The following is a 16,426-nucleotide window of genomic DNA, read 5'->3' on the forward strand; positions in this document are numbered from 1 at the left end:
GATGCACCAGATAAAGGTTATGGGAGCATTCTTAAATAGACCATAAAAGGAAAAGATCATATAATAAGATATTACTTAGGAATCAAACTAAAAATAACCATTCCACCATTAAAAAAAAAAACACTATCAATTGTTTGATGTGTTATCAAATTTCAAAATAATTTATAAAATCAACAATTTATCATAAAAGTATATTGTAAAGCAGCAAAAGATGTGTATCTTAAAGATGTTAAAAATCTTTCAGCAAAACAAATATTTGTTAGATGACAAACTTTATTGTCTGTCTTTGATTTCGATATATATATATATATATATATATATATATATATATATATATATATATATATATATATATATATATATACCTAGGTGATGGATTTAATTCCCCGGGGGTATCCCGAATTATTAAACCCGGATAAGTATACGTACGAGATAAATAATTGGACACAAAGATATAATAAGGTCGCAGGGACCGTAGGTCGCTGGGGACCGTATATTTGTATTGATTGCCGCTAATAAGCTATTACAAGACTTAATAGGACAATAATGCTAGAAGATAGCAATTTAGGAATCTGTTGTGTAATAATCAGGTAGTGATCCGTCCCCTTGATAGGACAAGAGGGAGTTCTTTTATATCAGCTCAAAACTCCCCAACCGCACCCCTAGGATCGGCCCGCTTTGACCGGGTCCCCCCGGGACCGGGTCCAAGGCGGGCCGACTCGGCACGGCCGAGCTGCCGAGCTCGGCCTAGCCGAGTCCATCCGACTCGGCATGGCCGAGCTGCCGAGCTCGGCCTAGCCGAGTCCACCATGGACCGGCCCGTCAGTGGCCGAGTCCATGGTGGTGGGCTCGGGTGTACCGAGCCCACCCGTGGCTGGACTCGGCCCAAGGCCGAGATGCCTTGGGCCGACTCGGCCACGGCCCACTTGACTGGGCCGGGGGACTTCTCGGGTCCGTCTCCCCGGGTCGGTTCGCTCCGGGTCCAATATATCCATCACGAGTCCCCCACTCTCTTCGTTGTGATAAGTCGACAACGATAGAGAGTAGACACCTTGCGAGCCGACTCCTGTGCGCTTGCCCCGAGTTGATAATTAGCCGACCTTCTGTGACCGAGCTCACCATGTCCGAGGCACCTTGGGCCGAGCACGGGGCCCAACCACTTTGCCCCGGGTCTACTCCATACTTTCTTGTTCCGCTTTCCCGGGTCAGTTTGCTCCAATCATAATATATCCATCATGAGCGAGACTTCTTCTCTTCCGCATTCCTCTTCGGCCGACTTTGGTGTGATTCCATCGCAATCGGGACTTATTCTCTTCCGTAAGAACACTAACAAGTCTTGGACTCCCTGGCATCGTGTATGAGACTTTGATTTCTGAGTTCACTTTTGGGCGAGCTCATGAGGTAGTTGTCCTCCTCCCGGGTGAGCTCATGAGGTAGCCCCTCTTGGGCCGAGGTGCCTTGTGTCGAGGCGTCTTGGACCGAAGTTCGTTGATGAAGTAGAGTAAACACGAGTCGCACTCCATGGGTCCGAGCCCCACACAGCCGACCCCAACGTGGCCGACCCCAACGTGCCCGACCCCAACGTGGCCGACCCCAACATGGCCGACCCCTCAACATGGCCGACCCCAACGTGGCCGACCCCAACGTGACCGACCCCAACGTGGCCGACCCCAACCCCAACGTGGCCGACCCCAACATGACCGACCCCAACGTGGCCGACCCCAACCCCAACGTGGCCGACCCCAACGTGGCCGACCCCAACGTGACCGACCCCAACGTGGCCGACCCCAACGTGATCGACCCCAACGTGGCCGACCCCAACGTGGTCGACCCCAACATGACCGACCCCAACGTGACCGACCCCAACGTGGCCGGCCCCAACCTCAAGGACTAGACTTGATAGCGGCTTGATTAGTGTCATCCCTTCATTATCATATGGGTCTCGTCTTCCGCTCCACGACTTTGTACTTTTCCTAACATGCCTCTCCCCCTGGAGGTAGGCACATTTGTGTCTCTCCTCCGGGAGGCGGGCACATTTTATGTCTCCCCTCCGGTAGTTGGGCACATTTTATGACTCCCCTCTGGGAGGTGGGCATATTTTATGGCCCCCTCCGGGAGGTGTGTCCTTTTGTACCTTGCTTCGATAAGCATGCTTCCCCTCCCGGAGGTGGGCACATCTTATGCTCTTGCTTCCGGGAGGTGGGCACACCTTACGCTCTTGCCTCCGGGAGGTGGACATACTCTATGCTCTTGCTTCTGGGAGGTGGGCACACCTTATGCTCTTACTTCCGGGAGGTGGGCACACCTTATGCTCTTGCCTTCGGGAGGTGGGCATACTCTATGCTCTTGCCTCCGGGAGGTGGGCACATTGTATTGACTTGGCGTTTTGAATGGACAATCAGCTCTCCCTTATTGATTCTATTTTTTTTTTTTTTAGCACAATGCCTTATGTTAACCGCTTGAGCCTAGTCCTCCTATACTAAGCCACCGGGCTCCTCCGTCGGGGTTGGTACGCGAGGTCGGACCTCGTGCCCCCTTAGGGTACGTTAGCCGCATGAGCCTAGTCCTACCGGACTATGCCACCGGGCTCTTCCGTCGGGGTTGGTACGCGAGGTCGGACCTCGTGCCCCCTTAGGGTGCGCCATCCGCATGAGCTAAGTCCTGCCGGACTAAGCCGTCGGACTCTCCTGTCGGGGTTGGTACGCGAGGTCGGACCTCGTGCCCCCTTAGGGTGCGCAAGCCGCTTGGGCCGAATCCTGCCGGACTTAGCCACCGAGCTCCTCCGTCGAGGTTGGTACGCGAGGTCGGACCTCGTGCCCCCTTAGGGTACGTTAGCCACTTGAGCCTAGTCCTATCGGACTAAGCCACCGGGCTCTTCCGTCGGGGTTGGTACGCGAGGTCGGACCTCGTGCCCCCTTAGGGTGCGCAAGCCGCTTGGGCCGAGTCCTGCCGGACTAAGCCACCGAGCTCCTCCGTCGGGGTTGGTACGCGAGGTCGGACCTCGTGCCCCCTTAGGGTATGTTACCCGCATGAGCCTAGTCCTCCTGGACTAAACCATCGGGCTCCTCCGTCGGGGTTGGTACGCGAGGTCGGACCTCGTGCCCCCTTAGGGTACGTTAGCCGCTTGAGCCTGGTCTTGCCGGACTAAGCCACCGGGCTCTTCCGTCGGGGTTGGTACGCGAGGTCGGACCTCGTGCCCCCTTAGGGTATGCTTGGGGAGGTCGGGTGAGTACTCGATTCTTACAACATCGTCGGGGGGACTTGAAACATCGTTGAAGGGGACACTCCACCTCTTAAAACGTTGTAGGAGAGGACGGGCGACCTCTTGAAACATCATTGGAGAGGACAGACGACCTCTTGAAACATCATTGGAGAGGACGGACGACATCTTGAAACATCATTGAAGAGGACGGACGACCTCTTGAAACATCATTGGAGAGGACGGACGACCTTTGAAACATCATTGGAGAGGACGGGCGACCTCTTGAAACATCATTGGAGAGGACGGACGACCTCTTGAAACATCATTGGAGAGGACGGACGACCTCTTGAAACATCATTGGAGAGGACAGACGACCTCTTGAAACATCATTGGAGAGGACGGGCGACCTCTTGAAACATCATTGGAGAGGACGGGCGACCTCTTGAAACATCATTGGAGAGGACGAACGACCTCTTGAAACATCATTGGAGAGGACGGGCGACCTCTTGAAACATCATTGGAGAGGACGGACGACCTCTTGAAACATCATTGAAGAGGACGGACGACCTCTTGAAACATCATTGGAGAGGACGGACAACCCAGTGGACCGGGCAGGTCCCTTTGTGGACCTCCTCTATGACTGACACCTAATGTAGCAAGGTGTCATTGGAGGACTTCTTGTAGTGTATATCACGGGGGACTATGTAGGTTCTCCCCACCGGCTTGGCTTCGTCCTTGTCGAGGGGCAAGTAACCCATAACATGTTCTTCCGTTAGGTAGTGAGTGGGGGCGTCCCCCCTGTACTACCGTTAGGGAAATGCCAAGGTCGGGGCCGGCGCGAACAACCGCGACCATGGGGAACATATGTCAATATTTGAGCTCCTAGGGTTCGGGGGAGCCTGGTGCTCGACCTATCACTCCCCCTTGGGAGGGCCGGGGTAAATGTAGGCACCCCTCGAGAGACGTCGGGGCCAAGCAAGAGGGTTCGGACATCTCTTTGGAGCCCCTCAATGGGGTGGGTCAACAAGGTGGTAGCTTGTTGGGGCGCGACCATTCCCTCTAGGAGCTCGTTCATTCGCTTACGGAGCTGCTCGGCCTCGTCACGATTGGTGCTTGGAGCTCGACCACTTGTTTCCCGACCTCTCATCTCGGGAGGCCTACTCGCGTCGCCGCGGAGCTCGGGGCCCGCGGCTTGGCGACCTTCGGGGACATGATTCCTCCGCTTGTAGTACGTTAGGGGTTGGTGGACTCGGCATGGCCGAGCTCGGCATGTGCCGGACTCGGCCTAGCCGAGTCCACCATGGACCGGCTCGGCAGTGGGCGAGTCCATGGTGGCGGGCTCGGGTATACCGAGCCCATCTGTGGCGGATGTCACCCCCTCCCCGCGTGTCCGATGGTCGGGGTGAGTTGACATCCTCTTCGATTTGAGTGTTGAGTGCCCGAGGTAGCCGGGTGCTTGGACCGGTGCGCCCCTTGAGGGAGGTGGAGGCGGGGTTGGCATCCTTTGTGTGGCCTCCAGACCGTCGTGCGCACCTCCTTGGGGACCCTCTGTGAGGTGAGCCAAAGTCGTAGAGGATTGCTAAAGGGTAACCGCCCCCTCCTGTAGCGGGGCAAGATTTGGAGGAGGGGCGATGGAAGCTGGCAGCCCACCGCTGCGATGGTTGGTGAAGTGATCTCTCAAGTCCCCGACCTGGTGGAGGTGGCCGGTTGGAGGCTGGGGGCCCCGTTGGGGCCGTTCTCGGTTGCGTCGAGCTGGGTGCCACGGGAACCGTTGGTGTGGTCGAGAGTTGGATCTCGACCTTGTCATGGTAGCTGGTCGCGGTAGACCACTTGGATGTAGAATACGCTTGAGCTGGTACAGCAGCTCTCAACAAGAGCACCAATGATGGATTTAATTCCCCGGGGTATCCCGAATAAGTATACGTACGAGATAAATAATTGGACGCAAAGATATAATAAGGTCGCAGGGACCGTAGGTCGCTGGGGACCGTATATTTGTATTGATTGCCGCTAATAAGCTATTACAAAACTTAATAGGACAATAATGCTAGAAGATAGTAATTTAGGAATCTGTTGTGTAATAATCAGGTAGTGATCCGTCCCCTTGTTAGGACAAGAGGGAGTCCTTTTATATCAGCTCAAAACTCCCCAACCGCACCCCTAGGATCGGGGTTAGTTGGATCGGCCCGCTTTGACCGGGTCCCCCCGGGACCAGGTCCAAGGCGGGCCGACTCGGCACGGCCGAGCTGCCGAGCTCGGCCTAGCCGAGTCCACCATGGACCGGCCCGTCAGTGGCCGAGTCCATGGTGGTGGGCTCGGGTGTACTGAGCCCACCCGTGGCTGGACTCGGCCCAAGGCCGAGATGCCTTGGGCCGACTCGGCCACGGCCCACTTGACTGGGTCGGGGAACTTCTCGGGTCCGTCTCCCCGATCGGTTCGCTCCGGGTCCAATATATCCATCACTAGGAATGAAATTTTCATCCCTGGCTTTCTTACTAAAGAATTTTTGATGGATAAGTGTTTTGAAAGTTCAAGATGACGGAGGAACATGACAAAAAACCCATTCTTCAACCAACTACTAATCTAACAATATATTTAAAAACAATTTTCCCCACGAGACAAGTTATTCATTTGGTGTATGTTTACTACAAACGTTAACAGTTCTATGTTTTTAAAGTTTTTATTTATTTATTTATTTATTTTAAGTTTTTCATTTGGTGTTACATGTTATTTTTAAGTGATAGACTTATGTCATCATGAATTAAGTAACTAATTGTACTCCTTCCGTTCCAATTTTATAGAGATGTTTAATAATTAGCTATTTATTGTAATAGTTATTTTGACTAGTTAATAATATTTGTGATTTTTTAGTACAATAATTTTATTAGGGATTTGTATAAAAATGTTTGATAAATTAGCTCATTACATGTAAAATGATTTATAAGGACATGAATTTATTGACTTACAATATTGCAAAAAAAAAAAAAAAATATATATATATATATATATATATATATATAGAGAGAGAGAGAGAGAGAGAGAGACTCGCGTGCTGCGAACCGCGCGTCCAGGAGAGAACTGCGAACTATTCAGTGCGTGCCAGTCCAGATCTAGGTGCATCTAGAGTTATAAGTAAGTGCACCTAGATGAAAGTAGGTGCACTTGTAGATGAAAGTAAGTGCAAGGTGAAAGTAGGTGCACCCGATCATGTTAACAAAGCAAAATTACATGCATCCACTTGTATGTGAAACTATGTGAACTTGTAAGTGATTTTACCTGCACTTTTTACTTGCGTGCACAAACTACTTGCACATATAACACATTTACATGCACTAAAGGACACATGGCGCGCGCGGGATAGTTCGCAGTTCTCTCCTGGACGCGTCATCCTGATCGCATATATATATATATATATATATATATATATATATATATATATATATATATATATATATATATAGGCATGTGGTAGAACAAGCTATGGAGGGACAGATCTGAAGATGAGTTGAGTTGGTGGCTTCTGGAGGATCAATTAGTCATGTTTTTTTCCTGTAATTTAGAGTCTTGATTTCTCAATCCTCCATTTTCAGGCTTGTGATGTGATTTTCTAAAACCTTGTATTCATGTTTGTCATTGTAAATTACATTGTTTCATCAAGAAAGTAGCTGACAAGTTGAAGAACTATTATACCTCAAAGGAAATAAATGCTCATTAAATTTGTATGCAGTGTCCATTGCAGTTGTTTTAATGTTCATTGCATTACTATTTATTGCTTTTGGAATTGATGATGTTAATCAATGAGTGTGTTCATTTCCTTTCAATTAAAAGTTCAGCACTACATTAAAGTTGAGGGTACAACATGTTTGGTGCACCATAAGTTTAATTTATGGTACACAAATTGGTTAAACAGAGACCATACCCATTGCTTTTGAGGGTGTGTTTGTTTGGTAAGTTTAGCACTCAGGTATGAGTATGAAAGTGATTGATATTGTTTGGTTGATTGGTTTTAAAACATTACTATGGGTTTGGAATATTCTATTAATGGAAAAATTCATTTCCCTTATTTTATAAGGGTTTCATCCCATTATTCATCTTTAGCCTAATCATTTCCATTCCACCTTACTACTAAACATTTAAAATACTTTCACCAAAATCCATTACCATTACTAAGTATGATATCATTCTTATTCCAATTCTCATGTGCGAACCAAACACACCCAGAATTTTCCCACAAACATGATTAGGTAAATTGTACATTTCCCTTGAAACTTCCTTCTCTTTTTGTTCATTAAGTTAAGTTATTTAAAGATTAGGTTATAGAAATTTATTGAATATATGAAACTCAAAAATGAAATCAATAAAAAAATATAGATGTGTGTCCAATATACTACTCCCTATTGGGATAATGGGAATTTTTTTTTTTTAAACAAACTTCAAATCTTCAAAAATTAAAACAAGGTGGGGGCAAAGATCCCCTGTCATAGTTATCATATGATATACACAAACATATCAAATCCTATAGCCAAAAAGGAGTATATATATACTTATAGAAGGGTAAGTGATGATGATCATGAGGATTGCGGTCGATCCCCACAGATCGTGCCAATGTTAAAAACGCGTTTCAATTGGATTAAAAGAAGCACAATTTAGAAGGTGATGCAAAATTCTAAGCTTCAATGTAAGCAGCAAGTAGAGGTGTGCTTAGTTGCAGTGACTTCATCAATGTGAATAATTTCCTTTCTTCCCTGCAGGCTTGAAGTGTGGCTAAGCCTTCCTCCATTAATGGCCTTAGCTTCAAGGGCCTTCTGGCTCACAGCTCGATGAATCTTGGTGATCATCTGCAGAAACGCCTCTTCCACGTTCAGATTCTCCTTCGCAGACGTTTCCAGGAAGGAGATGCCCTCCAGCTCCGCCAGGCTTTGCCCGTCTTCTTGGTTGATCTCTCTCGAGTTTTCCAGATCGCATTTGTTGCCCACCAGGACAATCACCATGTCTGAGCTCCCTTGCTCCCTCAGCTCCACCAGCCATTTCCTCAGGCTCTCGAAGGTCGCTCTTCTTGTTATGTCGTACACCAGTAGCGCCCCCAGCGCTCCCCTGTAGTACGAGCTTGTGATGGCTCTAAACCTGCAAATTCATGGTTCCTCAATGTTGAACGGAGGTCTGAAGGGTCAAATCCAAGCTGTCCAGCACTAAACCGCTAAGGAATTGTTGGGTGGTGGCCCAAGGACTAAGTCTAGCACCCCTCTTTCGAAAACGTGACATTAGCTGCTATGTACGTATAAAGAAATATAATTGTTTCTTGGCTAATAGCTTTCGGCATGGTGATAAGCATTTGATCAATAGTTATGCAATAGACCCGGGTCCACCTTGCAAGATGGATTCCAGTCAAAATACACAATTTACCTACTGAATGTTCACAATTTACATATTAAATGATCACATTCAGTATATAAATTGTGAACATTACGTATGTAAATTGTAAATATTTTGTATATAAAAATTGTGAACATTTAATATGCAAATTTTGAACATTCAATATATAAATAGTATATTTTTGGACCCGGGTCCACCTTGCAAGATGGACCCAGGTCCACGGAAAAATTTGCCACGTTTGATCCTAACAACTTTAATTTTGTGCTAGGGAATTGTTGGGCAAGACCTAAGTGGCCCAGTTCACTACTAGGTGGCTAGAGAATTATTGATCGATGGTCTAAACGCCAAGTCTAACAAACGTGGCGCTAACTGTTATATATGTATAAAGAAATAAAGTTGCATCTTTGCTATTAATTTTTCGCACAATATATACACTTTATTAATATACACTTTATACTAATAAATTTAATTTAATGTTAGGAGATTGTTGTACTAGATGAATGGCTAGAAAATTATTAAGTGGAGGTCTAAAAATCAAGTTTAGTCCTCAATATTTCAAAAATGTGTAAACTAGGAAATAAAGTTATCCCTTCAATACTAGGATCCCAACAAGTATAATCAAACAAACAACCTTAATTTTATGCTCACAAACAAAAGGTATGAATTGGATTGTTTGAAGAAGATAAGGATGAATGAAAGGATACCTTTCTTGGCCAGCAGTGTCCCATATCTGAGCCTTGATGAGCTTCCCACCCACCCTAATATTCCTGTAAGCAAATTCAACACCTATGGTGGGCTTGGAATCCAGATGGAACTCATCTTTCGCAAATCTTGACAGCAGATTAGACTTCCCCACGCCTGAGTCTCCGACAAGAACCGCCTTGAACAGGTAATCACACTCTTCATCAAACGAATCTACGGCCATGATTCAACGCCACAAAACATTAACCCAAAACCTAAATATAGTATTCAACTAAACCCCACCCTGCTGTCATGGGAGAGAGAGAGAAGAGAGAGAGAGAATTGAGGAAGAAGAAGAAGAAGAAGCAGAGGGTAAAACATGGGCTTTCTATCATAGTCACTTACCTAAAATGAGGAAGCGAGTTCATGAAGGGAAAAAAATGTTAATGATGATCTGGACCATGGGTGTTTTAAGTGGACAAATCTGAACCGTTTATTTAGACCAATATATATATATATATATATATATATATATATATATATATATATATATATATATATATATCTAATCTAATAAAATGGTAGTATTAACGAAAATGGATCAGGAACAATATTAGGTATATTTGGTTGTATTCTTCAATGGGAAACCATTGATTAATGATACGACATTATGGCGGTTCCTTAATTATTGGTAATACAATATGTCTTTTCCCTCCTCAATATATTGCTCACCTCTTAAGCGCGTATTCAACACCAGTTAAATTAGTCTCGTTCTGCGATACATATCTATACATTAGAACTAATGTTTCAGTAAGACAATATTTTCCATTGTAAGATACAATATAAATGTACAAACATTAAATTGTGTGCATTCAAGTTGGGCAAATTGCACACTCTAGACTATGTGTATTCATATTGTGTCTCACAATCTCACGAAAATATATTTTCTTATTTGATTATCTATGTATATATTACGATTAGTAATTCTGATCCCAAATTAACTCTTATTAAATAAGAACTTTTTAAGGTACAAAATTAAAGGTGACTTCTTCATGTAAGATCTTCTCACAGATCTTTATTTTTTAGATGACTCAGGTTTAGATGAAAAATGTAGTACTTATGATAGAAATGTAATACTACTAATTAGGGATAAATTGATTTTTACTATAAAGGAATTAGCGTAATTAATGCTTGTAAGGAAAAAGTTATACTTTTGAGAAAATGTAATACTTTTAAATCAAAATGTAATGTTTAAGGGTTGAAGAGTTACTTAGGAGTAAAAATATAATACTTATAAGGAAAAAATTGGGTATATTACTTATAAGATAAAATGTGATACTTATAAAAAAGAGTTAATTCCATTTTTGGTCCTAGATTTATAGGTGACAATCCACTTTTAGTTCTTTTTTATTATAACATTCTCATTTGGTCCTAGTATTATTGTGGTATGACCATTTTTAGTCCTTTATCTTCAAAATTATTGAAATATCGTTAAATACAAAGACATTTCAATCTTTTTTATATAAAGTATGTTGAATCGCTATATTTTTTATGTTTATTTTTTTGAAAACATTCATAATTAAAAATGTCCTTATATTTAATAATATTTAAACTATTTTGTTGATAAAGGACTAAAAATGGTCATGTCACGATAATACTAGGATCAAAAGTTAACGTTCTAATAAAAAGGACTAAAAGTGAACTGTCACCTATAAATCTAAGACCAAAAATGAAATTAACTATTATAAAAATGTAATATTTAAAAGGAATAAGGTTCAAATTGGCCACGGAACATAACCTGAAAATGCAATTGGGCACTAAACGAAAAAAAAACGTGCAATTAGGCCACTGAACCCTCCAAATGTATGCAATTTCACTGGATAGCAGGTTACCTGCTTATGTGGTAACTGAGTTGGTATTTTTAATAATTTTTAATAAATTTTAATAATAAATTTTAAAAAAAATTGAAAAAAAATTAAATAAAGGGGGGTGGGGGAAGGGGGTGGCCGGCGGCCACCTCGTCTGATTTTTTTATTTTAAAGTTATTATTAAAATTTATTAAAAATTATTAAAAGTGTCAACTCAGCTACCACGTAAGCAGGTAATCTGCTAAAATTGATGGTAACCTGCTATCAGGTGAAATTGCATATATTGGAGTGTTTAGTGACCTAATTGCAATTTTTCTTTGTTCAGTGACCTAATTGCAGGTTATATTCAGTGACCAATTTGCATATTATTCCTATTTAAAAATTAAAGAGTTATTTAATTAAAAAATATAATAGTTATGAACAATTCGACCAATCCTACATATGATGATCGGTGTAACACTCTTATAAGAGTCTTTGTCCAAAATTAAAGTCAAATATATTATAGAAAACTAACTACTACTCCAACCTACTAGTTTGTTTCCCCACACTAATAAATTGGTACTGTACAATACGATTATAAAAAATGAATAAATAATATAATAATTATTAAATATAGTAGATTAAACATCAACAACTAATTAATTAACAATAAAATAAATATTAAGACAATTTAAAAAATAAAAATTATTTTGGTTGGGATTCAAACATTGGGTATGAGTCACAACTGGGATGTCACGTATCATTGGCGGATGATACAGCACATTGGTAAGTAGTCTGTCAGTGACAGTGAAAAGTGACAACCAAATCATACAAATGATACTATGATTGTATTATTGTAATTTAGGCATGACTCCATGTTTGTCGATTTGTGTGTGTTACCAAACTGTGGTATTAGCAGGGAGGGCAACCTTGTCAAATGCTAACAGATACCTTAATAATTACGTATATTAAAGCGGTGGATAGTGATTTGCATATCCTATATATTTAGTTTGGTCCTACTTTAGATGAAAATTTGATCTATTTCTAAGATTCCATGTAGTTGGTGATTATGGGCATCAAATTATTAAAAAGAAAAATTAATTGGGTATATTAAAATAAATTGAACCTGCCTCAAGATAGTGATTGAGTGGGTAGAATATAACTCTCCTATCTAAAAGTTACAAGTTTAATTTGATCTTGTCAATACTCAGTCAGTTGTCCTCTGTGGCTGTGTGGTTTGCGCCTTTACCAATTGCGTAGCTTTACACAGAATTAACCAGAGAGTTAATATAGTGTACACTCTCCTCAAATTCTTGTCATTTCTCTAATCTCTTAACGTTATCGAAAAAAAAAATCTTCATTTTCTAATTATTAAAATGAGATCACAAAATAAGAGTTATGGAAAAAGTAAAAATGGTAATAACTCCTGCCAAACAAAGAGGCTAACCTATTTCTCTATCATATCTTGATTTTTCAAAGGAACTCTTTGGTCCCTATCCTCTATGAAGTGAAAAAAAAAAAAAGGTAAAAATGGTAATAACTCCTACCAAACATAGAGGCCTATTTCTCTATCATATCCTGATTTTTCCAAGGAACTCTGATCTTTGGTCCCCATTCTCTATCAAAACTTCATAGAAGGGGACAAGCTAATAAGGCCAATGTGTTGTGGCCTTTTGCATCCCTGTTCAAAAGGGATATGAGAGTAAGGGGTATTTGATTTGCTGAAATATATTTTTCATGAAAAATATTTTTTTAAAAGGGAAAGAAAATAATGTTACATATTGTTTGGTTAGATGGAAAATATTTTTTATTAGATTTTTTTTTAAAGGTGAAGAAAGTTTTTTCCTAACTCATTTTAGGTATTTTATTTTTTCATATAAAAAATTTTCTATGGAAAATTAGTATGACAATTTTGCACTCACCATATTTTACTAATTACTCTTATTGTTATATTATTATTGTTGTGTAGGGTTATATTTATCATTATACTTATTATTCCTTATCATTTCAGACCCAAAATAGAATTCATATTCTCAGTAATTTCTTTTCCACCAACCAAACAATAGAATCCATTTTCTTAAAATTTATTTTTCATGAAATTTTAATTCCATTCCTCTTCAAATAAGAGTGTCAAAATGGATTGAAGCTTAAAAACGAGACTTGAACTATCTAATCAATCATTATTGCATGGACCATAGATAAAAAGTACATTTTTAATATACTAAAGATACATTATTTGTATACTAAAAATACATTAATTTAGTACTAAAAGTACATTATTTTACATATATTATCAAATAATGTGCCTTCAAGTACATAAATAATGTACTTTTAGTATATTAAAATGTACCCTATATTCATGTTCTCCATACAATAATTTGCCCTATCTTATAAGGTGGGTTACAGGCGTACGAAAAATAAAATATTGACTTGTGAAGAAATGGACTTTGCAAGCTCAACTCATGTGGCTTCATGGACAGTGGGCCAACATTAATTTGTTTTCTTAAAATATGAAATGTTTGTAGGTACATTATTGTATTCATAATTGCATATACCTTTCAAATCATATAACATATTATTATTATATTCATGGTATATGATAAAAATTTAGTATGATTCTTTGTATTCCTCAAAATATACATATCTTAATTTGGGCCAACTTCATTTTTTGAATATTATATCTTAATTAATTGAAGTGAACTTCATTATTAAATATCCAAATTTTGGGCTTTCATATAAAAACGAATACAAATTATGATTATAAAAAATAATTACCATTAAAATATAGTTTGTATAAGTTAAAAATTATATATAATAATTTATACGTTAAACTATAAAATTACATGCAATATAATCATTTTCTTTTTCTATTTCTTACAATTTAAAATACGCAATCCTTTTTCCATTTCAAAATAAGCGCATAAAAGAATTGATATTAGAAACTTGTAATCATTAGAGCAACTTCATTAGATGAGGATTTTATTTGATTTTTATAGAGATAACTAGGAGAAAGAACATGAAACGAAAAAAGAACGAAAACGAAAAAAAAAAAAAAAGGAACTAACACACCTAGTGGTGCATGTAATGCACGCATTTGTTGGGCGTGCAATTGAGGAGAAAGAAATTGTTTTTTTTTTAGTGAGACAGTGAGGGGTCGTTTACTAACTAAATTTCCGGAAACTGGAAAATAGAAAACATGTTTACTAATACAGTTTTCTATTTTGAAAATTGAAAATAATTTTTGAAAATTTCTGTAAAATTGGAACACACTTAAAAACTGTTTTCAAAATGAAAAATAGAATCATCTATCATCTATTTAGTTATATGTCACTATAACCACATTACTATGATTACATTCATTATCATCTTATTTTACTTATCACTATCTTCTATCTTTTCTACTTACTTTACTTATTTAAACATATTTATTTGCTTACACTTTAAAGTTAGATATTATTTACATTATCAAAATTAAGAATTAAACTATATATAATGTTTTAGATTTTGATTGAACTCAATAGATTATTAGTTCGAATATTTTTAATTATGTTACATCATAATATAAGTTCGGTCCAGATATCGGATGTTGAAATCTCACATATATTGAAATTCAAAGTAAAAGTTATATATTCATATACATGTCATTCAAATGAATATATCAAAAAAAAAAATTTAAATATTAGCTAAAAAAATCTTAATATTATCTAAATTAAATTTTAGGTGAAAACTGAAAAATTAGAAAACAGAAAATAGAGAACAATTTTCTGTTGGTAAACAAGTTTTCTAAAAAGAAAACAAAGAATGAAAACTGAAAAATTAGAAAATAGAAAACAGAGAACAGTTTTCTGTTAGTAAACGACCCTGAGTCTCACCAAAAAAAAAAAAAAAAATCAATTCTTGCAAGGCAGCTCCAATCTCTCTCTCCACTCTTCGGCAATTTATATCTTGCACCACGGCGCGCGTGCATTGTGCGCCCAGATGCAAAACGACGTCGTTTCAATTTTATTTTTATTTTTTAAAAAATTTCCCGCCCCAGTGTTTGGCAGTTAATTGTTCTTTAAAAAAAAAAAAAAAAACCCATGTTCAAAAATGTACATAATGTTATACTAGAATACACATAATTGTATACATGAATGTACATAATTATATAACAAAATATACATACTCTTTTTTAAAAAGATAATACACATAATCTAACATAATACATAATAAACATAAACTTTTAACATAATACACACAACTCTTAACATAATACACAAAAATTTCCTGATTCGAATGTACATAATTGTATAAAAAGAATGTACAGAATTGTATAAAAAATGTACATAATTGTATGAACAAATATACATAGTTATATGAACAAATATACATAATCACAACAACTTCCTACCGCGCCTCCCAAAACGACGTCGTTTTGGGAGGTGCGTGGCGCACAGTGCTACGCACACCGTGGTGCAGGGTATAACGATGGCCACTCTTCTCTTTCTTTTATATAAGTAAAAAGCTACAAAAACCTTACGAAAATGACAAATTAAGAGGCTCTTAGTTATGGAGTTTTTAATTTAATTTAACTTTGTGGTCTACAGTGGATCTCTATTTATGGTCAAAAATCAAAATACTCAAATATGCACTCATATCAGAAGACAGAAGTCTGGCTATTATTATTGCAAGCCTCAAACGGGGACAAAATGAGCTGCTGCTTTTCATGTGAATTGAAATTCACCCACTTTTACCAAACATTAGGACATCTACAACCATAGCGATTAAATGAGAAAAAGGGGAGAAAGATGGTTCAATAAAGTAATATATAATTATATATTGTGTAGCAGTTAGAAAGAGTAGGACCCACACAAAAGGGAGAAAAGGAGAGAAGAGTTGAGAGAAAATAAGAGAGGAAATTAAAAGGGGTGAAAGAAGAGTTGGCTCATAAAATGGGCAGATAAAGAAAAAACATTGTGGATGCCATTAGAAATCTTAAATCAAATCATTGCACCAAAAAGAACACTTCTTTAACTACACTACAAATATTTTCTTTAGCTGGAATAATAGTTGCTCAGTGCTTTATTTTAAAGGGAAAAAGTAAAAATAGGTCATTGAACTATTTAGGATTGCAATTAAGTTATAGAACTCGAATAAATTTCAATTGATTTATAAACTTGAAAAAAAAAATGCAATTAGCATTTTTAGCAGGTTATCAACAAGTTTTTACTGATTAAGATGATATGTGTATATTTTAATTTTAATTTTTTATTATTATTATCATCCTACTAAGCATTTGACCCTTAAAAAAAAAAAAAAAAAAAAAAAAAAAACTAAGCATTTG

The 16,426-nt window shown here is 39.2% G+C and overlaps 1 protein-coding gene across 1 annotated transcript; it reads right to left on the reverse strand.

Moving 5' to 3' along the window:
- Positions 1-7,605: 7,605 nt before the first annotated feature.
- Positions 7,606-9,684, reverse strand: LOC109162975 (ras-related protein RABA6a-like). Its single transcript, XM_019311682.1, has 2 exons — positions 9,280-9,684; positions 7,606-8,326 (listed from the first exon to the last, which is right to left on the reverse strand). The coding sequence occupies exons 1-2, from the start codon at positions 9,498-9,500 to the stop codon at positions 7,876-7,878; spliced, it is 672 nt and encodes a 223-aa protein (XP_019167227.1). The 5' UTR covers positions 9,501-9,684; the 3' UTR covers positions 7,606-7,875.
- Positions 9,685-16,426: the final 6,742 nt, after the last annotated feature.

Source organism: Ipomoea nil, unplaced genomic scaffold (genome assembly GCF_001879475.1).
Source record: "Ipomoea nil cultivar Tokyo-kokei standard unplaced genomic scaffold, Asagao_1.1 scaffold2975, whole genome shotgun sequence".
In the NCBI taxonomy this organism is placed as follows: domain Eukaryota; kingdom Viridiplantae; phylum Streptophyta; class Magnoliopsida; order Solanales; family Convolvulaceae; genus Ipomoea; species Ipomoea nil.

Coding starts and splice junctions, on each gene's coding strand:
- LOC109162975 (XM_019311682.1), bottom strand. CDS start 9,500: ATGGCCGTAGATTCGTTTGATGAAGAGTGTGATTACCTGTTCAAGGCG. Junction 8,327..9,279: donor GACACTGCTGGCCAAGAAAG/GTATCCTTTCAT, acceptor ATGAATTTGCAG/GTTTAGAGCCATCACAAGCT.